Source organism: Phoxinus phoxinus (assembly GCF_949152265.1).
Source record: "Phoxinus phoxinus genome assembly, chromosome: 23".
In the NCBI taxonomy this organism is placed as follows: Eukaryota; Metazoa; Chordata; class Actinopteri; order Cypriniformes; family Leuciscidae; genus Phoxinus; species Phoxinus phoxinus.
Genome location: NC_136898.1, coordinates 15,723,910 through 15,749,138, shown reverse-complemented (window position 1 = coordinate 15,749,138; position 25,229 = coordinate 15,723,910). Strand labels below are relative to the sequence as shown.

The following is a 25,229-nucleotide window of genomic DNA, read 5'->3' as shown; positions in this document are numbered from 1 at the left end:
CTTGTTCTCTAATGTTGTATTTTTGTTATCCTAATCGTAGTTTTGCTTATATAAAAAAGTCATGCAACATACAGAAAAAGCATTGACAAAAATAATAATAGTATTAATGATTAAAATATAACAATTATAAAACAAAACAACAACAAAATGAGCACAATTCAATCCAGTGATTGTGCAGCCCGCTTCCAGTCGATGGCAGTAATGCGCTGTTGTAGTTTTCTACCCGCCGTTAGCCAAAAAAGAAGAAGAAGAACTTCGCGGTTCATTGGATGAATTTATCATGTGGTTCATGTACAACAGCCATTTTTGTAAAACACAAACAACAAGACGACCGAGCGAGACAGAAAAACTCATTGCGACCGTTGCAGACACGGGAAAATAGATATCCAATTAAACATCGAAACTCACACAAGACAAGTGATCAAAACGGAGACATACCAGTTCAAAGCACCGGTTACTGCGAAGCACGAACGTGCAAAAAGAGTGAGTTCTTTAAAGAAGATCCAACTCCGGAGAAAACAGTGGCTGGCTAGTTTAGCCTAGCTGGCCATCAGGCTCGCAGAAAAGGTGCGTGCTAAATCCTTTTCTACTTCTCAGTGGGTAGCGTGCTTTTGTGCATTGGTTGGTGAAATCACATCTGAGTGGTAATCTCACATCTATGTGGTTCGAGCTAATCGCACAGTATCAGATGGCTCAAGGGCTCGTAGTGGAGGAGACTGGAGAGTGGAGTAACGAAGGCCTGCAGCGAGGGCGCAACGCGAGCATATTTCAGACTTTACCTCTGCGGTTCCTCTTGGTCTTCTTAAAACCTCTCAGATTATAATTAGATTACTTCTTAACCTTCATTAGAAAGCGTCTCTCAGGCTCAACCGTGTTGCGTAACAGCGCTGCGTCGAGCTGGGACTGTTGCTTCTGGAGTTATGATTATAGTTTGGAAAGTTTGTGGATGATGAGCTAACGTTATATTATTTAGTCAACCCCTTTGGCTTATAAAATTATATTTAATTCATTAAATCCCACCTGTAAAAGTTGTTGTTTTTACAGTTTTCAGCTATAATGAATGTGCAAACTGATTTTATTTTATGTGCACATTTTTTGACACGTTTTGTCTAAATAGTTTCATGAATCATGACCAGAGCTGTTTCATTCCTGTTGCTCTTCTTTAATATGTGCATGATACATTTACATTAAACATGTACATAATGCAGCTAAAACTACCGTAATTGGTGCATATAATATTTATGGTGTCTACTACTAAAGTTTCAATTCAGTCAGGGTACTTGTCAGTGGTCACATTTGTGAGCTTTTTGATGCACATTCTAAAATTGTAAATTGTATAGTTGTCAACGAAGTAAAAGGAAAATATGCATTTATATGTCATGGCCGACAAAATAGCCTGTCTGTAAAATATTAGCTAAATTGTGACTTTGTTTGCAACTAGTAGCTCTTTTTGAGAAACTGAGAAGTGTTTCACTCTTGTGTTCTCATTTAGCTGTGCAAAGTCTGGGATTTGGTGGTTAAAAGCAGTAGGTTTTATTTGAATGGTAAAATGAATGATATATTATGTAGCCTATATATAACAGTGTATAATTAAGTTGCTGCAACTGGTCAATATTGTGTGTGAAATGTTTTTGTTGTATTGGCTACTTATGATAGTCCTGTGATCAATGTTGTTTTTTAACTTAAACCTATTAAAATAATTGTTTAAATAAAGCTATAAATATATTAATGAAAAATGTTAAACTGAAAAATGAGCTTAAGTTAATGTGTACTAAAACTGACAAAAAACTTATTTGTAAGAAAATGCTAAGAAAATTGATTAAAATGTATGAAAATAAAATTTAAATGTTACTGTGAAGTATTATAATAGTATTCGTTTATTTAAACATAATACTAAACAAACACGGCATGTGGTGTGATTAAATTCGTTTTTAAATGTAAAAATATTCCATTCTGTCCATGAAGCCATACAAACTTTATGCATTACAATTGCAAAAAATGTTTTATATGATGTACAACAGTTCACTGCTTGGGAGTGAATGAACGTTATCATTGCTTGAAACTACTGAAAACTATATTTGATCATTTGAATGGAACGAACTATCCTGATTCTGTCTTTTTAAGCCAGCATGTCACATTTATATTTGCACTAATAAGCAGTGAGTTTTACTCTGTATTTTTTCCTCTCTGCAGGTGTGAGAAGTTGGGAGCTGAAGGCTTGCCTATGTAAAAAGAATTCACAAAAATACAGAATATGAATAAAAGAGATCAAGATTAGAGAGGAGAGTTACCCAGCAATAGTTATTTACGGCATTACAAACTGCCCTGAAAGTTTTTTCCCAACAGCAGTTGCTGTTGTTTATGCTGCCACAAATTCTTAATCATAGTGTGTGTTTTTTCTCTCTGAAGTGTTTTCAATTTGCTGAATCTTTTTTTTTAAGATCTGAAGTTACTGCCACATTAGGGTGGTGTGCCATCTTTTAGAGCTCTTATATCTGGCTAGATATTCATCAGCCTTTATCTACCTAAAACTGGCAGCTATTATAATATTAATACAGAGTTTAGAATTACCAAGTCCACCTCAGCACACAGAACCACAGCATTCCTGTCCCCCCGTTTGTCCTGGTCCTTTACAGTCCTGTTCTTTGGACGAGGTAAGCACTCCCCCATGACGTGCTTGTTTTGTTTTATATTAATAACGTCTTATATTTTGAATCATGTATGCTGATTGATAAATGAGACTCCTAAACTTCAGTGTTTTGTCATTTAATAACAGAACCCTTGAGCCCTCTGGACACACAGAATATGACTGCTGAGACACTTAACTTCGGTCCAGAATGGTAATTTATGCATGTCAGATTGTAGCCTATAACTTTTTCAGTTACCGACCCTTTGGCCAGAAACTCACCAAACTAATGTTTTCTTGCGTTTGGCACTTGCAGAGTGTTTTTTCACTTCACACGCATGTAGCCCACTTTTTTTTTTTGCACTTTGATTATTGAGAGATAAAGATTTTGACTTTTTGGCAGTATGTTTGAGGAACACACACTTTTTCTTCTTTTGATCTGATCTAAGTTCTAACTAATGCAGCACAGCTAGAAACATGACTGAGGTACATGAAGTTACAATTGTTTTACCCCGTTAAACACGTTAAAAAATGTGCTGGATAATCTGATTTTCTTATCATGTGTAAGTGTAAATTTATGATCTGCCACATTCTATTTTAGATGAAACATTTTTTTTTCTGGCTTCCTCCATAAGTGTCAGCAGGAGGAAACAGATGTTTCCCCTTTGAGTAAACTAGTTAGTGATTTTTATTTGTTGATTTATTTTACTTTTAATTTAGAAAAAAAAAGATAAATTTCTCCTCTCGTTTTCTGTTTACACAATATTGAATCCAGAATAATTATTTGTTTAAATGGGTGATGGAAATAGTCATGACAGTGTCTATTTTTTTCTTCAGGCTGCGTGCACTATCAAGAGGGGGGAGTGTGACGTCCCCTCCCCCTTCCCCTGCAATGCCAAAGTCCAAGTTGGCCGACTACCGCTATGGCCGCGAGGAGATGTTAGCACTTTATGTCAAAGATAACAAGGTGAGTGACTCAAGCCACCTGCAGTAAAAGTCAAATCAATTAAACTGCACAGGCCTCCTCTATAACTCAAGGGTTTTTTCTTTATAGTAGTCAATAAGTGTTTGTCCGTTACATACTTAACTGAGATTTGGTTTGTGTGTTAAGATCCCTGAGGACATGCAGGATAAGGAGTTTGCTGCTATCCTGCAGGATGAGCCTCAGCAACCGTTGGCCTTGGTTCCCTTGACTGAGGAGGAACAGGTGAGTCTTCACTTCTCTGCCTTCACTGATGCATCTTTTAATTGTCACAAGAATCTAATTTCTTTAATTAATATGAATAATATTGTTCGTTGTAAATATATCAGTCATCTTTTTGATTGAGTTTCTTTCTCCTTTCAGAGGAACTTCTCCATGTCTGTGAACAGTGTGGCTGTGCTAAGGCTTATGGGTAAAGGAGGCGGCGCTGTACCAACAGGTGTAGCTAGAGGGCGTGGAAGCACTCGAGGAGGTCGAGGTGGGTTGTGACCATTGGTGTGAGTTTGGAACAGGACTGGACTACCTGGTTAGCTGAAGCGGCGAGCGCTTAGAAAAACTTTGAAAATGGTCATTGTTTTTCCAAGTGCAGAAATTACATGATTTCTTTATTAAATAATTTCTGTATGGACATGAGTGCAAAATTAATTAGATTTTTTTTGTGTGTGTGTGTCTATGTGTGACTACAATGAAGATCATCTTTCCAGCTACATAAGTTTCTTCATATTTTTATTTTATTTTTTAATAATTACAAAGAAATGTCAAGGTCACATTCCACCTCTTCCCAAGAAATGTATTATATAATGTGTTTTATATATATATATATATATATATATATATATATATATATATATCAAATGTAAATTCTGTTTTTATTTATATTGTTAATAGAAAACTATTTAAAATACGTATTAATAATCTTTTGTTTTTCTGTAGGGAGAGGCAGAGGAGAAGGCGGATTCTACCAAAGAAGTGTGGAAGAAGAGGTTGGGTTTGGCCGAGGACGAGAGATGCACCGCAGCCAGAGCTGGGATGACAGGTGGGTTTTACAGTAATTTGTAAGTGATATATACAGTACACGTATCTATCTGAATATCAAAATGTTTATAACATGCATACATGTGTAACTTAACCCTTTCACACATAAGTTCAAAATATTCGAACTGACCCTCCCAGCGTGAGTTTTTCAAGGCGACCGTCATTTAGAACCTGTCACTTTATCGTTTCCATAGTGACGCGTCATTGCTTGTCACGTGACACAGCGCTGAATGAATGATGATCTGCTTTTATGTAATTTTTCCTTTTTAATTAAAAATATTTTACATTTTTATAATTTTTTTTTAGATAAAGCATGAAACACTGATATTCCGATTGTCAAATATGTGGATGTTTTGTTTAAACACCTTTATAACGATCGCGTTAGTTGAGCTGTATGCGCTATGGGCGGCGCCATGTTAGTTTGTGCCACAGTTCAAAGAATCGGATCTGTTGGATTTACAACACGTCAATTCCTCCACTTCTCATGAAATGCATGAAAGTAAGTGGCCGGTGAACTGGGAGATGAATAGGGAAAAATGTAAAGCTACTTACACAATGTGTATCTGATATGAATAAAACGTGTCGTCTTATTAAAATGGAAAGGATTATTATTGCTGCTTCCATAGACATCAGTGTGTATTTTACAAACTCAAATTCATTGTTTTGCTAGTACTTATGTGATTTTTAAATGTCTAACCTAAAAAAAACATTATGTGGTTGAAAACACTGAATAGTTGTGATTATATGACAAGCGCAGAGCACGTCAGTCTCTGGCTCAGCGCCAGCCAACGCACGAGAGCACGTTTGAATTTAGCAGTTGATCACGTGATGCACTGACCGTTCTAATCAAACTGTGTGATCGTACGTGCGAAAGGGTAATATCCATCAAGACGTTGATGCTGAATGTAGAATAAGTGTGAGATGTTCTCTTGTGCTGATCATTATTTTAATATTTTCTGTTTTAGAGGCGAGCGGCGCTTTGAGAAGCCCTTGAGGCGTGAAGGTGGGCGTGGTGGGTTTGAGGAGGGCGGAGCAGTAAGCAGGAAGGACTATACACGCTCAGACAGCGATAACTGGCGGACGCTCAGAGAGGAGGCGGAGGAAGAGGATGGGACAGAACCTGGGGGAAGCTGGAGGATCACCGGAGGTCGTCGTGAAGGTACATTCACTTGTTGATATATATTTTTCCTTTTTTAATATATTTATTTCTTTGTTTAAAATTGTCCTTTCTCTAATTGGAAATGTCTTGTTCGTTTTTTTATAACACCGAAACAAAAAGCACATTTCGACCCTGGTGGTAGTAAATGCTGGAGGATGTGTGGCGTTTGGGAGGCTGGTCACTGGCATGTGTTTTGGGATTGCCCAAAGATTAAATCATTTTGGGCAGAATTTCACAACATCTTAAATACTATTCTCAACAGTAGGGTACCTTTAGAATTTTCCTCTCTTTTTTTGGGGAACTGTGAGTTTTTGACCAGAACTACTGATAAGTATTTATATGCCATTCTTACTTCTGCCTGCAAAAAAGCATTTACAAGACGCTGGCTGCTTCCTGAACCTCCCACGATCTCAGAATGGATAGATATTGTAAATGACATGCATGTAATGGAAGCAATTACTTTTTCCATTCGTTTAAAGAAAAATACTTTTGTTAGCCAGTGGTCTAAATGGGTCAAATATATAAAGCCTTTAAGATTGGACTTTGTTGAGGTACTGAATTAATGATCCTGTGCTTTATACTATATTTTATTTATATTTTTATGTCACAAATATTGTAGTAATTGGTACATTATGTAATGCACAAGTTTCCTTTTTTTTTTTCTCTTTCTCTCTCTCTCTCTCTCTCTCTCCCTAATTGTTGTATATGTTCTGTTAAAAAACAACATCAGCGAATTGACAGCTATTGTTACTACTTGTGTACTGTAACTCAATTTTGCTGTTTGAAAATAAAGAATATAAAAAAAATAAAAAAAAACTTGTCCTTTCTCTCATCTAGACGGGGGTCCTCGTTCCGCAGGTTGGCGGGATCATGCCAGTGGGGAGGGCCGTCGTAGGAAGTTTGACTTTGACTTCCGAGATGGAGAAGGTGGGCGGAGAAGGTCTGGAAGTGAGGGAGGAGAGGAAGATCGAGATGGCCTGCCTGAGTGGTGCACTGATGAAGAAGAGGGGGAGATGGGAACCTTTGATTCTTCCGGGGCCTTCATGTGCATCAAGGTTTGCTTGTGATTCAGGGCAACACTTCAAATACTATTTTGTTAAATTAAAGTTACGATGCATTCTTGACTGTTAAGTACAAAATGGATTAAATGAGGTTTGTGTGACTCTTCAGAAAAGCTCCAGAGATGCAATCCCTGAAGACCAGGAACTGGAATTTGAGGCTCTGGAGGAGGAAGAGGAGAGTAGTCATGAGAAGACAGACTGCCCTGCTGATAAACGTAAGAAAACGCATAGTATTTCAGAAGCTCATTTGATTTGATCCGGTATCTAGCGTATTTAACATAAATTGGATGTTGCCCTCTATTCTGCATCATCTGACAAAGATTAGCATTAAACCATTAGCATCTTCCATTTCTCATGCTGAAATGTTCTGACTTTTTTTTTTTTTTAACAGTTTTCTAAATTTGTCTCTTATTATAGCGGAAGAGTGTGAGGCAACAGCTGTGTGGGATGGAGACAGGAAGTCATCATCTCCTCATGCTGTGTCTGCTCCTGCTCATGTGCACCCTTCAGAGCAAGAGACTCCCAAACCCATAGCCCCTCCTCCCTTCAAACCTGTCCCCCCGCCAGCTAAAGGTACGCTTTCCTTTCTTGTGCTTTTTTTTTATTTACTTTTCGTGCCTTTTTTTACTTTTTGTATCAAGAACTTGCAATGTAACACACTAAGACTGCGTTTGTTCTTATAGATGCAGCTTTAGTTGGTACCACACCTCAGATGCAGAGGTCCTCTCCTCCCTCAACAACCGGTACTGACCGTCCAACAGTTGGGGGAGACACCGAGGAGGAAGATGGCATGAAGCACCTTCAGCAGGTCAGTGTTGCTTATTTTTGTTGCTCTACATGCTTACGAAAGGAGCGTTAAGTAAAACAAGATCTTTCTTTTAAAGGAGGCTGAGAAGATGGTGGCGTCCCTGCAAGACACGTCCCTTGAAGAGGAATGTTTCACTCAAGCTCTTCAGGAGAGCCACATCAACGTGCCACACACTCACAATCACCCAAATTCCCACACACACTCTCACTCAACCTCACACACTCTCCCGCACTCCGCTAGCGCTCTGCCCCTTTCCCACGAATCTGCAATGAAATGGTTCTACAAAGACCCTCAAGGGGAGATTCAAGGTAATGTTCACTACCACAGCAATGATCATAAGTGGAGGTTTTTATTACAGCTTAAAATGTTGAGCTGTCTTGGTTGTCTCTCTTTCAGGTCCATTCACTACAGTGGAGATGTGTGAGTGGTTTCAAGCGGGGTATTTCGCCATGAACCTGCTAGTCAAACGTGGCTGTGATGAGGGATTTCAGCCCTTGGGCGAAGTTATCAAGATGTGGGGACGTGTGCCTTTCTCTCCTGGCCCCTCCCCTCCTCCGCTTCTGGTGAGGAACAGTGAATTATTCAAAAAAGAGTTTCATGAAACTTTGCGCCGTGTATTAGCAATAAGCCACTTAGGGCTTTGTATTACAAAGATTTTTAACCCTCTAATGCTGACATATGAAATAGTAGTCTGAATGTTGTTTTCTTTTTCTAAATGGAACTGTTTTTTTTTTTACCTTTAGACAAAATCTGAAGAGAAAAAATTAGCTTTTTTTGTGTATGCTATTTGATACATTATGGCTAATTTAGTATGGCATAGGAGAATATGGAGCTCATACTCTAGGAAAAAAAAATAACATCAGTTTTAGTCAGAGGCCCAAACTGAGCAAAAATCTGCAAATTGGTGCAGTTGCTGATATTTATATGGCCAAACCGTAAGATGAAATTCTGATAGCTTATGTAAATCAATGAGATCATTATAACAGACTACATCATTGTGGGAAGCGAAACAAATGATGCAATACAATGATGATTGAGATAAAATGTTCCTTGATACTCACAATTTAACAGAATTTTTCTATTAAAAAAATTTAATGGATGGATAATCAAGTTGACCTGAGTTGCTTCACTGAGTAAATGTCCATCTTGAAATATTACTAACAATATAAATTTTACTCTTACATTTACTTTATAAAAAATCGATAAAGATTTCACAGCAAAAAGACACGTGTACCACGACCTAAAGCTGGATATTTTTAGAATTATACTAAAAGACCCATTTACTTGCTAAAAACTAGAGATGCACCGATTACAATTTTCTAGGCAGATTTCCGATTTTTCATTGAGTTTGACCTGCCGATACCGATTTTAGCCGATTTCATTTTTTCTAACCACTTTACAGCACACAATTTTTATTTTCTATATTTTATTTTTTTATAAAACACAAACTTTTACCCAAACTGAATAATAAAAAGTTAAAATGGGTAAATTTTCTATAAATATTTGAGTCTTCTTTTTCTTTTTGACATAGCCTACTCCAGTTATTGTTAAAACACGCTAGACATGCAAATTCTGTGCATTTTGGGCACTTTTTGTGTGAAATCATATTTATTTTGTACACCAAGTGTGCTTTCACTTTAATTGAGCGTGAGCAGCGCAGCAAAAATAGACACGATGCCGAAATCACTGCTGCTCACGCAACGCTCCTGCTTGACGCTGAAGCGCTGCTCCTGCTCTCGGATTAACATGCACGGCGAAAAAAATACACGCTGCTCACGCTCTCTCACGCTTGTGGTGTGAAACGGCCGTAATTCACGAGGTTTCCTACATGTGCGTTCTGTGTGCATGTATGATACTGATGTTGCGCGATGCTAATCATGTGGCACCCGAGTGCATTTGATGGCATAAATTCGGCATATGTCAGACTGACCGGCCGGTCACCGGTCATGGCCAAGTCCGGTCACCAGCCGATGAATCGGTGCATCTCTACTAAAATGTGATAATTTATTGCCCCAGAAATGTGTGTATACAGTAAGCTTTACACGGTTAAGGACTGTTCTTAAACCCTTAATCATGGTGAAATTAAGCGCAGCCTTAGGTTGCTTATTGCTTTTATAAAATATTCAAGTAGTTGTTGGTGCTATAACCTTGTGGGCAGTGCTACGACATATCGTAGTAGCATTATAGGCAACCCAATTTTGGTTCCCATCTCAAGGTTCCTTCCTGTTCCCATATCCTCCTGTCCTTCACCATCATTGCCTTACTGTTCTCCACTATCCAAAAAAATATTAAATATTAAAGCTGGATAGAAGTACAACATTTTTAGTCTTTTTTTTTTCTGTTGCTTTAGGGGAACATGGACCAGGAGCTGTTAAAGAAACAATTAGAACAAGCTGCCACTGCAGCCCTGTACCAACAACTTCAGATGAGATTTCAGCACATAAACAGGTATCAACCCCTTGCGATTAATGAATCACAGCCGACCAGGTATATACATGTGTTTTGGGTTTGTGAGTGATGCGTTTGTGTCTCAGGTGTGGGGAGACTGGGATGCCTGCGATGAACAGGTCCATGTCAGTGCCAGACACCGGGCCCTTGTGGGACATGCCTACCTCAGTCTCTCAGCAGTCAGGTACTGCCAGCTGCACTGATGCTTTGTAATAGCCATTTTATTTTGTGAAGTCTTATTTCTCACACCATTGGCTTTCCTGTTGTTGTTTTTTAGGCGGTGAGACCAGTCTGTGGGACTTAACCATGAGTAACTCCACTCAGGGTCCAACTCTTGAACATTTGCAGAAAGTAGGCAACTTATCTTCAAATTATTACCATTCAACATATTCTGGAGTTAAGCCATCAGTCCTGCTAAAGTTTACTTTCTTGATCAAGGGTTTAATGGTGACTTAAGTCCAAAGTATTACTTCAGTTTTGACTTTGCAAATTAGTACAGCCGATCACTTGTCCTGGACCATGTCCAGTGTCTGTACTGTTTATCTACAGAAGTTATGACTGATAAAATAACTTTGTACTAGTGCTGTTAATCTATTTAAAAAAAAAAACTAATCGCACATTTTACTGTAATTAATCACTCCTAACATTAAAGTTTTTAATATATTTTTATATTGTAATAATTGTACATTTAACCTACAAACTAATATAGAAACAACAAAAAGACAGTACTACTGTCTTATATTTTAAATATCTGTTTAATGGCATCTTATGAATAAAAGCTAGTATCACCGAGATCACTACTGCTACTGATGTCTCTATGAAATGCTTTTCCCCCTCACTTTTAGCCATTAATTATAGTCATTCAACATTCCAGTATAATTGAAATCTATCAATTTTAACATTTATTAGGCTATAAAAAATATAACTTTTAATTTAAGTTAACTTAAAACAATCTTCACATAAACCTGTTCACATTTAGCTGTGTCTTTAATATATCAGGGCTCAACACTAAGGATTTTTTCTGTTGACCCAGTCAGACCGGTTCTGATTTTTACAGGCCCTGCCAAAATGCACAAAGTTATTGTTGGTTTTGACCTCTGTAACCTTGTAAACAGTGATTTAGACAAGCGCTCATCAATGCAGCCATCTCCAGTAGTCTCCATATCGTCCTTTTGTTTTCTTCCCCTGACTGTTTTCGACTATGGACAAAGTGTGTTGAGAAAAATCTGGCTGCATGCCGTACAGTATGCGTGTACTATTCTGATGATGCCATTTATGTAAAATGCACTGTACACCGGGGTTGCGCAACTACTGATTTCTCCTAGTCTATTATTTGTCAAAACAATACCAGAGTACTTGTGGTTTGTTAATAAAAATAAAAAAAGAGACAAAAAAAGTCAATGTGTTTATTAATTCCAACACGTGCGTCTCTTACATGTATTGTAAAACATTATAAAAATTTGTTTCATTTTGAATTTTAACATTTGTAAATTGACACGCAACATTTTAACCTTGATATCTGCATCTTTGATGTTGAACAATATGTGCATGCACGTACTCACATCACACATCTATATTTGAATAAGACTAAAGTAATGTAGTCTATTCACTGTCATTGTATAACATTCTCTCCTTGGTCGTGGTCATGGGTTAAGAAAAACAATCTTGTCAATATGAAGTTATGCTTGAGTACTTAATGGCTTCTGACAATGCCGACTAGTGGTTGAAGTTGTCAACTACCTTACTGGTTTATGCAAGCCCTACTGTATACATCCATAGTGTTGACGTAAAAACCAAAGAATGCTTTTGGCTTTAAGCAGGACTGTGATTCCGCCCATTACGTGTTCATCTAGGTGATCACATTTCATGTTGAATGTGTTAAACTTCACTTTGTTAACGGAGCATGTGCCACCCATGTGTTAGATCCAGCAGGAGAGGCGTGAAGCTGAACTCAGGGTGAAGCGTGAAGAAGAGGAGAGGAAACGGAGGGAGGAAAAGCGCCGGCAGCAGGAGGAACAGAAGAGGAGAGAGGAGGAGGATCTTTATAGACGAAAGCAGGTGAGCGTCCTCTCACACGCTGGGCCACAACTGTTGCACTATAAAATGTTTAATACCTGACACGTTTGTGTGTTTGTGTTTTACAGCAGTGCCGTCAGCAGCAGGAGTTGATCATGAAGTTTCTGCAGCAGAGCCAGCAGCAGAGCATGTCAGGGGGCACAGGGTGGAGCGGAAGCCAGACAGGATCTCTCTCTCTGGGCAAAGCTTCAGGAAAGAGCATGGGACTCCTGGAGCTGGAGGCTGAGAGACTTCTCAAACAGCAGCAGCAGAGAGCACAGCAGCAACAAAGGGTAAACTCATCTGGACATCCACATGAGCAGTTGAAATCTGTTTAAAACTGCATCTGAATGGCTGGGAAATAGTTTGGGGTGTTTAGTTTTTTTGTAAAGTGCTCCTTAAGGATGAAATTCATGTAGATTCTGACCATTTTCATTTGGGAATGTTCTAAGAGGTCTTCCTTGTATTGGTTACTGTTATTTTAGTTAATTATTTCACTTGCCGTTTGAAGGAAATTGTTTCTTCTGCTTTAACTCTTCATATGTGTTTCAATCAGCATGGAGGTTTGACAATGGGTCAGTGGAGTGATGGGTCAGTTGGGATGTGGTCAGGATCTAGTATGGAAGGGAAGGTTGGAGGCGGAAACCCTGCTATGGGCATGTGGGACGAGGCCATGAAGAACCAGGCTAGCCACCGCAACATTGGCCTGAAGAACAGCCGCAGCAGTCCCTCTCTCAGGTACACAAATTTGCACTCACACAATTTACCTCTCCATTTATACCTATGGTTTTACACGCAGTGTTCACCTCAAATGTGTCCGTGTTCTCAGCGATCAGTACTTGCTGAATCGGCGTAAGCGTACTGATGACGAGGACAGGCTTCTGAAGCTTCTTCAAGGGATGAAACCTCAGGACGGTTTCACCACTTGGTGTGAACAGATGCTTCATGCTCTCAACAGTTCTGCAAATAACTCCTCTTCACTAGATGGTAACTGTCACAGTTGTTGTTTGCTTCTCTTCCTGCTCTTTATTTCAAGAGGAACTGAAATTAGCACTCTTACGCTTATATTTCTCTCTGTAGTGCCCACAATTGTGGCATATCTGAAGGAAGTAGAGTCTCCGTATGAAGTTAATGACTTTATCCGCATTTATCTGGGCGATACCATTGAAGCCAAAGAGTTTGCCAAGCAGTTCCTGGAGCGCCGTGCCAAACAGAAAGCAAACCACCAGAGACAACAGCAGCAGGTTTCTAAATATCAAATTTTTTTTTGTGTGTCTTCTTTTTATGTATGCAATAGTCTTAATGTGCTGAAATTTTCCACAGCTGTCCAAGGAAGTCTCTGGATTGAACATGAACTTCCCCCTGCAGGTATAATTTTTAAAAAGACATGCTATAAAATATGTTTGATATGATATCTGGATGTATCACTTGCCCTTTTGCGTGTCCATTGTTGTATTTTAAAGTATTCTGTTTTTTCCTCCTCAGTCAATGTTCCAGGCAGCTCACATGAGTAAGGGCAGCAGTGTGTTTGACACTCAGGGAGGAAAAGCGAAAAAAAAGCCTAGCATGATGCTCCACACTGACCCCAGTATCCTCGGTTAGTGTGCATGCTTTCATAAACACTCACGCACCCCTGCTGGGTTGCATTCAGTTTTACCCATCAGCATGCATACATTACCTAGAATAACCCTTGCAACTACTGTTGTTTTAATCTGTGCTTTGGCTCCTAGTCAAATTCTTGCTGTCTGGGTCATAGTGAGATCCTCATCTAGAGAGGAGGATCTGTTTACTGATATGCTTACTGAAAAGCGTTTTCTACCCTGCTTCAAGGGGAAAAAGTTCAAGGAATGTTTATGAATTAGTCATTAGGATATTCCCAGATGGGACATTTCTTGTAGAAAGTGAACCCTCAGACCTTTCAACCTCTGTTCTCCTGTTTCCCACCTCCGCAGGCTACTCATTCCTGGGGGGAGGTGAGCTGGAGCAGGTGGAGGATTACTGACCCAACCCGTCTACTTGAGTTTACCTGAGGCCTTAAACCTGGAGCAAATCAGCAGAGGAATGTGCACTGCTCAGTGAGGGAAGGGGTGGGGCAATATTTGTCCACGCCCCCCCTCTCTTTCTCCCTCCTTCTCTCACTCTGCACTGTGAGAGGAGCAGAAGGAGGTTGTTGGGAGGTTCGCGTGAAGAGTTCTTCTTCCGCCTCCCTTCAGTAAAGCACCTTACCTAAACCATTGCACTTTAATGTTTTCATATTTGAAATCGAGTTTTTGTCCCTTTTTTACAATGCAAAATGTGTGAATATATTGTTGCATATATTATGTGTAGAATATTTGTATGAGTACACATACGAGAGGTAGGAACAGAGTGGTTTCCGCCGTATCGAACACGGAGGTTGAGAAACGTTCTTAGGGGAGATTCGAGTCGAGCGTCTCTCCTAACAGACAAACACTGTTGTATTTTTTATGTTCTTGGTAAAGCTATAGAAATATGAATTTGAAAACTTGAAGATTTGCACTTGTTTAACAAAAAAGAAAAAGATAAAAAAAAACTTAGGATAGGTTATGAGGATTTTTGTGTGTGTGCGCGTAAGAGATGAAGTCTGCACAAATTTTATTGCTTACCAACCTGTATAAAACAAATGCCATGCTTTTATTTTGTTCAACACAATTTTTGTATTTCATTGAGCATGTGTGCTAAAGTGTGTGTGCGTGTGTGAATGGACAGAAGAAGTTTGTGCTTTTTTGTACATAGGCTCTTAAAGAGACCGATAGGACAGTCAAGCATTGCGTTTTTACCCTCCAGTGTTTCAAAGCGTGACTGATTTGGCCCGTTTGGCTCTGTTCTAAGAGGGCAACCGGGGTTTGTTTTGTGTATAAATGTAGCTCCTCTGTTGTCTGTCCACAAACTACACTTACATTACATCTCTTCCCCTATCACTCATTCTCTGTCCACGATGTGAACTATTGCCTTCTGTCCAGAAAGTGTGTTTGTGTGCGTGGTGTGGATCCTGTTGGCTGGTGTTTTGAGACAGTCATGAGGGCGCTGTGATGATCCTGTATGTCAGTTGTTACTTTTTCGTTGCTGTTGAAAAAGGATGAATGAATTATTTTTTTATTGTTCTATACAAAGTATTCGAACTTTATCAGTTGGAGCACTTTCTAGGCTGCTACCTTGTATTTTTGAATAATGTTTTTATTTGTTAGTTTTTTTTTGTTTTTTGCCTCATGAGGATGTTGTATTATGAATGAATGTATTCCAAAACAATGTATAACAGTGTCCAACAACAAGGCTTGAGTGTCTCGAGCTAAATGGGACACGCCTCACCATTCGGAATATGCCTGTTATCTGAGGTCAGAGGTCAGATTCTGGGAAGCACATGGCCTGTACTGAGCTTACGGTCTCCGGCTGGTGCTCTTCCAGAACTTTCACGTCACCCGGAGATTGAGTTTGTCTCCCAACATCTTGATGGAACTTGTTTTTCCATCTTGTTACTTGCGCTCTTGATACAGGGCCATTGAGAGCCAAGGATCCGCAGTGTGTAGCAGTAATTTGTTTTCTTTGAAAGACATCTATTTCCCCCCTTCCCCCAATACATTGGTTTTGGGATCGAAATATGTGATGTTTTGCATCAAATGTTTATTCACCTGAATAGGAAGAGACTGAGGATCAGAACGGAGGACATCGTGGTACTTGATCTGTAGAAAAGAAAAGATTCCTGCTTTAAACGTATTTCACTCTTTATTCTGACTGGAATATATTTTTGTAAAAAAAGACAAAGACTAAAAACAAGCACGGAGAGGATATCAGCACTAACTCGATCGCCATCCTGGAGTGTGGAAGGAGTGGCAACCAGCTGCATTTAGTGCTACACAAAGAGAGAGAGAGGGAATACGTGTGGATCTATTTCATCCACACCAAAGGGATGGAGTTTTCTGCATCCTTTGAGCTGCAATCCCCACTGCTCTCTTGCAACACTATCAAATGAAGGAAAGTCCTATAGCATTTGAAAAAAAAAAAGTGTTCATTTTGAATGTTTGATTTTAAAAACCCTTTATGCCTTTTTGAGAAGATTACTGTGCGGAGAAACCGCAGATTCTCACGTCTATCAATCATTTCTTCAAAAACTCCCTTCCCTGCTGAGGGTTGAGGAGTCTAGATGTGATGAATGTTTGGAGAGGAGGAGACGGACTGAAGCAAACTCTCCTCGTTTCTTCACTTGAACTAAATCTCAAGGACACAGACTTGTCATGATTGTCTGTTAAAACAATGAGAAATTGAGACTTTACAGCAATTGTTGATTTTGAGTTCATGGATGCAAGTTGAAACAAACGAACTGCAGCGAGGCAGGTGAGATGAGAAAGCCCGAGATTGAGAACTATTTTACTCATTGTGCTTGTGATTTAATCCTGTTTTTTGTTTTTCAGTTCATCAAGGATGGACGTAACCCTGCTTGGACCGTCACACGCACCAGTACAGATCTTCTGATGTCGTCAAACTGGATTAAGCGAGACCACCACTCTTGCTCTTCTCTTGTTTTTCGCTTCCTCTCTTTTTAGACGAAAGAGACATAAAATGGGAACCACAGACATACTAGGTGTACGTGCGTGTGGAGAGACTTTGTATGTGTCTGTAGAAAGACACACTTACATTCTCCCGTCTTGCTCGCGAGTGAGATGTGGACTGGATACCCTGTAAATAATGTAAATGATTTTGGTCCTGGTTTGAGTTCTGTCCATCTTAGGCCATCATTTTGGGTGTTTCACATGCCTTAATTGTACAAAATAGAACTGCCCTGGTTGACATTAATGTAACGCTTATTAGAAAAACAGCACAGGCTATATCTACACCACTCAGTCATCTAAAGGAGTTGGAGCCTGGCTGAGGATGTTTCCCCTACATTGACTTTACTCATCATACCAGGCTGTGGGATGTTTCCACAGTGTTTCTATGTATTGTTGATATGTTAATGTTCAAGTAATTAACTGCAACTATTGACATGTACGGATAAAGGTTGATGATGAACATTGGTACATACTGAACAAAAAAAAGGAATTGTAAAAGTTAAAAAAGAGGTAGTTTGCCTTCCTCTATCAGTTCAGCATTGAACTTTTTTTTTTTTTAAATTAGGGTGGGTACAGAATATGGGGGTTAGTTTTTCTTTGAAAAGATCAAAATATGTTAAATCGAAAATAAAAATGTTAAATATTGAACTGTTTTGTCATTATTTTGCTATTACTGTGTGTGTAGACCAGGGATTCTCAACTTTGGCCCTCAGGAGCCATTCCTGCAGTTTAGCTCCTCCAACTCTAATCAAACACACCTGAACAAGCTAATCAAGGCCTTTAGGCTTACTAGAAAGTTACAGGCAGGTGTGTTTGATCATGTTTGGAGCCAAACTCTGCAGGGAAGTGGACCTCGAGGGGCAGAGTTGTGAACCCCTGGTTTAGATTACAGTTGTTTTTAGTTTTGTGCAAATGTAGTCAGATTTGACTCTTGCTTTGCGGCTGTTCTCCACTATGAGGCAGTATTATCACATTTCTGCTTCAGAACCTCATAAGTTGCATTGCAGAAGATTGAGTGATGATTGTGGCTCTCAAACGTTTGATTTCATTCAGGTAAATTAAATTGCCAAACAAAACAAAAATCATCGTAGGCTACTTTTAGTCAACAAAATCTAGGTTCTTCTGAATCTTTACAGAGCATAAACCTCTTTCCACCATTTGATTCCCCCAAAGAAACCCAGCATCACCCTTTTGTACTGTTTAGAACAGGGCATAAGGTTTAAGTACACAACCCCTGTCCTGATACGCCTCGAGCTATTTGACTAAAGTTGAGTCGTTTGGACAAACGTCGCGTTGAAATAATTTACAATGAATTTAAATCAATTCGAGCCCTTCTAACCTCACAGGTCATAGCATAGTTATTTTGATTTGTTGGTCGGCGAGCTGTAGTAACATTTAAATTTGGTAGTATTAAAAATATTACCTCAGAGAAGAGCTTTACTCATGTACAAACTCTCCTCCCCGTCAGTCAGCAACACGCGCTCACCTCAAGCAGATGTTGCCATGTCCGCTTATTATAAGCAACTAAAAAAATGACATTTTATTACCGAAATTATTGAAATAGGTAATTAAAAAAAAATATTATTTAATAAATAATTTTTTTCTGTAATTTCATATTTAGCTGTCCTTAATCTAGATTATATTAACACATGTGTTTCTGTCTTGATCAATTAAATTACCCAGTAATACTTTCCCCATTATTCATAAACAACCCCCAAACCTTTATAAATAAAAAAAACAGGGGTAATCTATTTCGGTTAGCCTTGTTTTTTCAGGACAGGTTGCTTGATTCTCCTGAGATCTGGCAACAACGTCGCCGGCGCGCGAGTCAAAGCGCGAGACTTTGCGGAGCAGCAGAGAATCGGACGGAGCGAAGAACAGCACGCGTTGTTTCCATGGACCACAGGAATATATCGTTTCTTGTTCTCATCGTTTCTACGTTTGTTTCAAGCGACCCTTACCGATTACTGTCACTTTAGTTCCCTTTACTGTCCTAAACCGGGTTTGTCTCTTGTTTGTCTTGTAATTCATTTGGTAATTAAGTGTTGGTGGACATCCTCACCGTTGTTTCAGGACTGGCTATCTTATTTGCGTATATTTTGGATATTAAATGAGCGAAAAGTTAAATTTTGAACTGAGTTTTCTGCTTCTGCGGGGAAGTAGCCTACGAGAAGACTTTTGTCCGCCAAAGGACCGAATTATTTGTACCTGGTGGATGTTCATTTTCTCAGCATGAGTAAAAATACAACTTCAAGACATTGACAGAAATGCTAATGCTGCGGTTTATGGAGAAACATTTCTAGGGGGGGAAATCACCCGCAGTGGACCTGGCGCCCTTCACCAGTCTGTGTGCACTTCAAAAACATTTAACTTCACCCCATGCACGATCATAATATATTTTTAAATTCATCCCAATTCAGATGCATATGGCTTTGCCTTCTCAAATCTGACAGTACTTGAGACTTTCAGTTGAGGTCATTGCCTCATTTGAATGGAACAAAAGAAGGTTGATGTTTCTGAATCTGCTTTCTTTATACAAACATTCAGAGATTTATGCTCAGAGTCTTTCAGATGTGGATGTTGCGGTCACACCGTCTCCTCAAGTGCAGGGGGATCTAGTGAAGTTCAGCACCCCACCAGTCTTTTGTCTCCATTAGGTCCCATTCATTTGTCTTGTAGGAGGAACATGGGAGTCCAGACGAGGGGAGCCTGGGTGTCAATGGCGTTCTCGGACTTGGTCAGTGGATTGGGATTTCTCTTAATCTTCCTGATGATGAGTTTAGCAGTGGATGCAACCAACATGGAGCCAGTCTACTGGAACTCTTTAAACAGAAGGTACGTTGGTGGTTGATAGAAAACTCATGCACCCCTAGATACAAGTTTTGCAACAAGTTCAGACTATGGATTTGAGAGTCAAATGATAGCAGTGTGAAAAATACAAAATAAATTGCACTGTTTGTCAATTCGCATTCATGCACATATTCCTAGCATTGAGCTAGTTGGAACAATATGTTGTACCATAAGATGATTCTTGCCATTTCATTAATGTAGGCTATATTTATTTTGATTTACCACTAAAGGATATTTTAGTCAAGTTTATTGTAAACCACATATAGGTGTCCTGGAAAACCTAAAAATGTAGGATAATTTCACAAAAGTTCTATAGTCAATATACATTTGTGCACCATGGTCTGAGGTTTTTCTTTTTTTCTGAGTACTATTTCTATAAAATGTTTTTTTTTTTATCCAGTCAACTGAAAAGTGATAGAACAATCATGGATATAGGTCAGAAAGTGTGGGAACTTTGTACATATCAATTTAAGCCCAGTTGGGACAGGGGTGACTTTGGCCAGGGACGCAGTCTAGTCAACGGTTTGGACAGACACCATCGACTGAGAGAGACGGGGGGGCATTTTCCGGCTGGCTGCCTCCCGATTATGGGTCGCGTGCATGCCCTCCCTAGATAAGCCATTCATGCTTCACCCACAGTGACACAATCTGCAAACCCACGCAAGGGTCCTCTAAATTTTGTCCATGCTGAGGATGCTCTCTGGACAAGAGGAAATGAGAAGCCACATTAAGAAGAGTGTAAACCTTGAGTGAGTGTCATAATTAGGGATTTCACTCAACTCTGTAATATATTTTTTTTCCTATTGTGAAGAAAAAAGAAAAAAAATGTAAAGAGGACTTTCTTCATAGAACCATTAGTCCAAATAAAGAAACCTTTATTTTTAAGACTAGTTTGAAAAAAAAAAAAAAAGGTGTACACACCATAACAGAGAACCTTTGAGAACAGAGAAATCCATACATTGGGCTCACACATCACACACATCTACCACTCTGACAGACATATGGTAGAGAAATATAATCAGAGGCAGAAAAGATAAACATCATTGGCTAAAAGAGCGAACAATCTAGATTAAACTGAGGCTGAGCAAAAAAAAAAAAAACTTGTGTATAAGAGAAGGAATTCAGGGGTTTGGGCAGATAAAGTCATGTATAAAAAGAGATGGAGAAAGTCACTCATCCATATGAAATGAATGTTCCCTATGATATCTGAAAAGGTCAACGTGTTTACTCACACCCCACCAGTCACATCCCTCTCAGGTCATCTCGCTCTCTTTTTTGCTCTCTTTTTTTCCACTCATTCTCTCTCTCTCACACACATATATTAACACATATGCACACAAGAACATGTGAACATTTCAGCATGCACGAGACACGCCAGAATATTAAGATTTACGAGATTTTTTTTATCATGAGCTTGCTTTCGTAATGTGATGCATTTCTCACTTGAAACGGAATATATATATTTTTTATGGATTGATTTATTGATTGATTGATTGATTGATTGATTGGATCATGATGACACAAAATTGGAGAACAAAACCGAATGCAAGTTTGCTGAAATAATTTGGTAACCTGTTAATATTACCTAGTCTGGAGTTTTCAAACTGCTAAAGGGTGCAGTTTTTTTTAGTGCTGTCAAAGTTATGCAACTTAAAATTTTTTATTAAATATATTTAACACAAAATAAAAAATACAATAAAAAGTGCTTTACAAACAAGTGTGAAATGCACCGAACTTAATACAAAGGAAATATTTTCCAGATATATTTTTTATAATTTGCTTTGACTTCAGTACAGTAACGTAAAGTATAGTAAGTGATATAATATAAAAACTGATTGTTTCAGTTTGCAAGCAAATTTTTTTTTCATAATGTCTCAAACAGTATATATTTTCTATTTTAGGAAGAAAAAAAGTGATAAAGTTCAGCAGGGGAAAAAAATTGGAAAACCAACTTATAACTTTTATTAAAGATTACAAAGACAAACAGTTTTTGGAATAAAGTACAAAGATGCATCATTAAGACCAGAAATGTGCATTAAAATGTAAATAGGGTCAATTTTGATTCATGTTAACTTTAACCTGACAATAAACTCTAAAAGTCATGTAGTACCTGATGTCTGGAGAAAACCATTAGTATCTCCATAGTCTGTGCTGAGAGAAAAAATTACGTTGAAACGGGTCAGACAGGTTATGGGATGGTGGGGTGCGTGGGAGGAGAGGAGTGCATTTCGGCCCCTCAATGAGCGTAATCAATGGTGAGCACAGACTGTCTCCATGCATCGCTCCGGGGGAAGTTGTTGTACAACTCTCTGCCACAAATGAACATTAAAAATTAAATCCTTCATGGCTCCCTCAATATTTAATGAATCAGCTGCTAATTGGAGCCAGATAAAAGCTTTCTTAACTGGGTTAAGCGTTTCAAATTAAAACATTTTAAGTGTAGGAAAAGATACTTTGGAAAACTGACAGGCAGAGAACCGAGCCAACATCAGATCTTCAGACTTTTGACTGTTCTAGTGTAGTCGCAGTCGGGGGTTTTTCTGTTGAATCTGTGATTGATTGGTTCTCCTTTGTTGAAAGATCTTGTATAGAGCTTTTCTAGGGACCGAGAGCAGCGCAAGATTAAACATTGTTAGTGAAAGAATGGATTTAGGATTCGTAAATGTGCTTCACGGTGCAAGTCCCTCCCACATATCCTAGCCATTTGTGTGTGTGAGAGTGTTTTTGAGAAGAGATAAGACCTCATGGAAAAATGTTACATTGTTAAAAGAGAGATTGTGATTGTGGCATTAAATGGACTGAAAATGGAATTGTACCACTTGACCTCAGTTTCCAGGGGTGTGAGAGTGGGAGGATAATCCTCTACACTACACCCCTCTATTAGTTCATCATATGGACTGCTCCATCATCAGACAGGCAACAAAGCCATCTGTGAGGGGATTACTACCTCTATACACACTTTCTCTTGCACTTTTTCTTTCCGGGGTTAATGTCGTTCTCCCTTTCTGTCACATTCCCTTCACCTATTCATCTTCTTATTTTTTTTCACTCCTCATTCATTACCTCATTCTTTTGTGTCACTGCTCTCTCTCTTTCCCAGAGGATAATTTTATTGCTCACATGTTGCTCTTTCATAGCTCATATCAACTTTTTCTGATATTTCTTCTACAATTTCTTTGGGGAAATACAAATTAGATATTTACAGTACAGTAAGGAGATTAATGTGCATCGCTTAGTCAAGAAACTTTGAAATGTTTAAGTTCTGAAACCTCGAGGCTTGTGTGTATGCAAATCTGACAATGTGATCTCATTAGCAATCATAGGTATTCACACACAAAGTGTGAATCTAGACTAGCACACATACATTTGCATAGATCCTGAAACGTACATTATTAACATATTGACAGCATGTGTAGATTGTAAGCATTTTACGACTGAACAACTTTAGAGGCATTCAAATGTTTATGAACCATTTTGGGTTCCTAGACTATTACATTTGTGGATTTAATACATTGATTGTTAAATGGTTCAATCTCATTACATTGACAGTTGTAATAAAAATTATTCAACCCCCATTGCAAATCAGGTTTATTGGCAAAATTTACTTACTTACAGCTGTTTGCTAAATAAACAAATAATAAACAAACAAAAGTAGTTGAAATAGCTCAACACATCAAGTGTTTCCCCTAATTCAACTGAAAATTAAACTTTTAATGGCTTCTGCCATCTCAAAACTATTCAGCCCCTTCATGGCAAGCATCTTAGTACTTAGTAGAACACCCTTTTGCTTTTATGACTTGCTGCAAATGAGATATATAACCAGACACCAGCTTCTGGCAGCGTTTCTGAGAAATCTTAGTCCATTCCTCATGAGTAATGGCCACCAGTTCAGTAATATTCTTGGGTTTGCATGCTGCAACCGCCTTCTTCAAATCCCACCAGAGATTTTCTATAGGGTTCAAGTCAGGTGACTGTGATGCCACTGTAGAATCTTCCAGAACTTCGTCTGCAACCAAGCCTTGGTGGAATTTGAGGTATGCTTAGGATCATTGTCCTTTTGAAAGGTCCAATGACGCCCAAGCTTCATCTTCCTAAGTGATGGCATGAAGTGATGGTTTTCTCCTTGTATTTCCTGATACTTGAATCAATGAATCCATCTTGCCTTCAACACGCTGCAGGTTTCCAGTACCAGAGGATGCAAAGCAGCCCCAGAGCATCATCGAGCCACCGTCACTGAACACAACTGGTGTGTTCTTTTCAGCATATGCTTCATTCTTCTTCCTCCAGACATACCGCTGATCCATAGGGCCGAGAAGTTACAGTTTTTTTTTTTTCATGTCTCCACAGAAAAGAATCCCAAAACGTCTGTGGCTTATTTACATGATTTTTGTTATTCACTTTTCTTGTGCTTTTGGGTCAGTAGTGGTGTACGTCTTGGAGATCTGGCTAGGAAACCGCATGCGTTTAGTTCGGGCCTTACTGTGCAAGGCGAAACCTCAGTGCCTGTTGCCACCAAGTCTTGCTGTAGATCTTTTGCAGTCACTCAAGGGTTTTTCTGAACCTGCCTTCTCAGAAATGTGGTTATCTTTTTGTATTCTGTTCCTTGTTTGTGAAGGGCGATGATATCTTCTCTTAACTTCTTGGACCATTCTTTTGACTTTTGCCATATTTTTAACATGCAGCCAAACATGACACTCAACAAGCCTAGCAAGCTCAGATATGCACGTGTTCTAGCTCAAGCACACATGGTGCAACTAATGAAGCTCTTGATTAGTTGCATCAGATGTGCTTGAGACAACACCTGTTTTTCTGATGTGTGCTGTTGTGAGGGATTCTATTCAAGGGATTCAATCATTTTGAGACTGCAGAAATCATAAATTGCATTTTCAGTTAAATTTGGGAAAACCACTTGAAACATTTGTTGTGTTGACCCAGCAAGCAATTTTTCATTTAAAAGACATCTAGCCATCCAAACACATCCCTGACGTCTAGGCTAAAACAAGGCAAAATTTGGGAAAATGTAATGGATGTCTAACCATATCCCAAGACTAGACTAGTCATCAATTAGATTAAATGAAATGAAACCCCAAATTAAATTAAACCAAACAGCTTGTAGTATCACTGTTGTCTTTGCTTACATGATGGAATATCATACATCTCACAAGTTATTTTGGTAATAACCAAATTCAAGGTTATTTTGGCTAGATGTGGGTTACTCATAGCCGGACTATATCGAGTCTATAGTTCACCTAGACGGTGAAATGACAGCTAATTCTTGCTGGGGAGCTATTTCAATTACTGAATAATTTAGATCACAACGGTAACTATAAAAATAAATTTATAATATAAATGTAATGGAAAGTGTTCAGATTTTTATGTTTCTAAAGCTGTGCGTATGTAAATTCTTGTATGTGTTAGATGCTGTCAGTACATACATATTATACCTTTCAGTCTATATCCTAACAAAAAATGTGTAAACGTTATGTAGCCTACGTAACCTACAATTATGTTAATGTGATCAGGCTGAGTTAGAGACCTTGTTGGGATCTTTTGTGAAACTCTATAGATACATAACAGTCCTTGAATCATTTTCGCAGGATAAACATGTGACAAACGAGATTTAAGCAGAATTCTGTTTAC

The 25,229-nt window shown here is 38.7% G+C and overlaps 2 protein-coding genes across 13 annotated transcripts in view; both read left to right on the top strand.

The window, feature by feature from the left end:
- Positions 1-294: 294 nt before the first annotated feature.
- On the top strand, positions 295-17,387 carry gigyf1b (GRB10 interacting GYF protein 1b). 3 transcript variants are annotated; one of them, XM_079599434.1, is made up of 26 exons: positions 295-567; positions 2,194-2,654; positions 2,777-2,840; positions 3,464-3,593; positions 3,738-3,833; positions 3,972-4,020; positions 4,542-4,644; positions 5,609-5,802; positions 6,640-6,857; positions 6,973-7,078; positions 7,281-7,436; positions 7,547-7,671; positions 7,748-7,979; positions 8,068-8,234; positions 10,022-10,119; positions 10,206-10,303; positions 10,397-10,470; positions 12,043-12,177; positions 12,264-12,467; positions 12,731-12,912; positions 13,004-13,161; positions 13,255-13,418; positions 13,498-13,542; positions 13,660-13,771; positions 14,127-16,524; positions 16,602-17,387. In XM_079599434.1, the coding sequence occupies exons 3-25, from the start codon at positions 2,806-2,808 to the stop codon at positions 14,174-14,176; spliced, it is 2,931 nt and encodes a 976-aa protein (XP_079455560.1). In that variant the 5' UTR covers positions 295-567; positions 2,194-2,654; positions 2,777-2,805; the 3' UTR covers positions 14,177-16,524; positions 16,602-17,387. The 3 variants fall into 3 exon arrangements, with proteins under 3 accessions (XP_079455560.1, XP_079455558.1, XP_079455559.1); XM_079599432.1 differs by having other exon boundaries at positions 297-567; positions 3,972-4,086; XM_079599433.1 differs by having other exon boundaries at positions 299-567; positions 3,972-4,047.
- Positions 17,388-17,538: 151 nt separating this feature from the next.
- The window catches only part of efnb3a (ephrin-B3a), a 40,546-nt gene continuing 32,855 nt past the window's right edge, over positions 17,539-25,229 (top strand). For 2 of the 10 annotated variants that reach the window (XM_079599448.1, XM_079599443.1), the window contains exons 1-2: positions 18,582-18,741; positions 19,419-19,574. In XM_079599448.1, coding sequence (XP_079455574.1) covers positions 19,426-19,574 — 149 coding nt within the window. In that variant the 5' untranslated portion in view covers positions 18,582-18,741; positions 19,419-19,425. Of the gene's footprint in view, positions 17,793-18,493; positions 19,575-25,229 lie in introns of those variants that run through there. The other 8 variants (XM_079599445.1, XM_079599446.1, XM_079599447.1 and 5 more) reach the window with 8 other exon arrangements.

Excerpts from the sequence above, each read along its gene's own strand:
- gigyf1b (XM_079599432.1), top strand. The coding sequence starts at position 2,806 with ATGACTGCTGAGACACTTAACTTCGGTCCAGAATG. Across the intron at positions 8,235-10,021 it reads CCTCCCCTCCTCCGCTTCTG|GGGAACATGGACCAGGAGCT; the intron begins GTGAGGAACAGT and ends CTGTTGCTTTAG. Across the intron at positions 13,543-13,659 it reads ACATGAACTTCCCCCTGCAG|TCAATGTTCCAGGCAGCTCA; the intron begins GTATAATTTTTA and ends TTTCCTCCTCAG.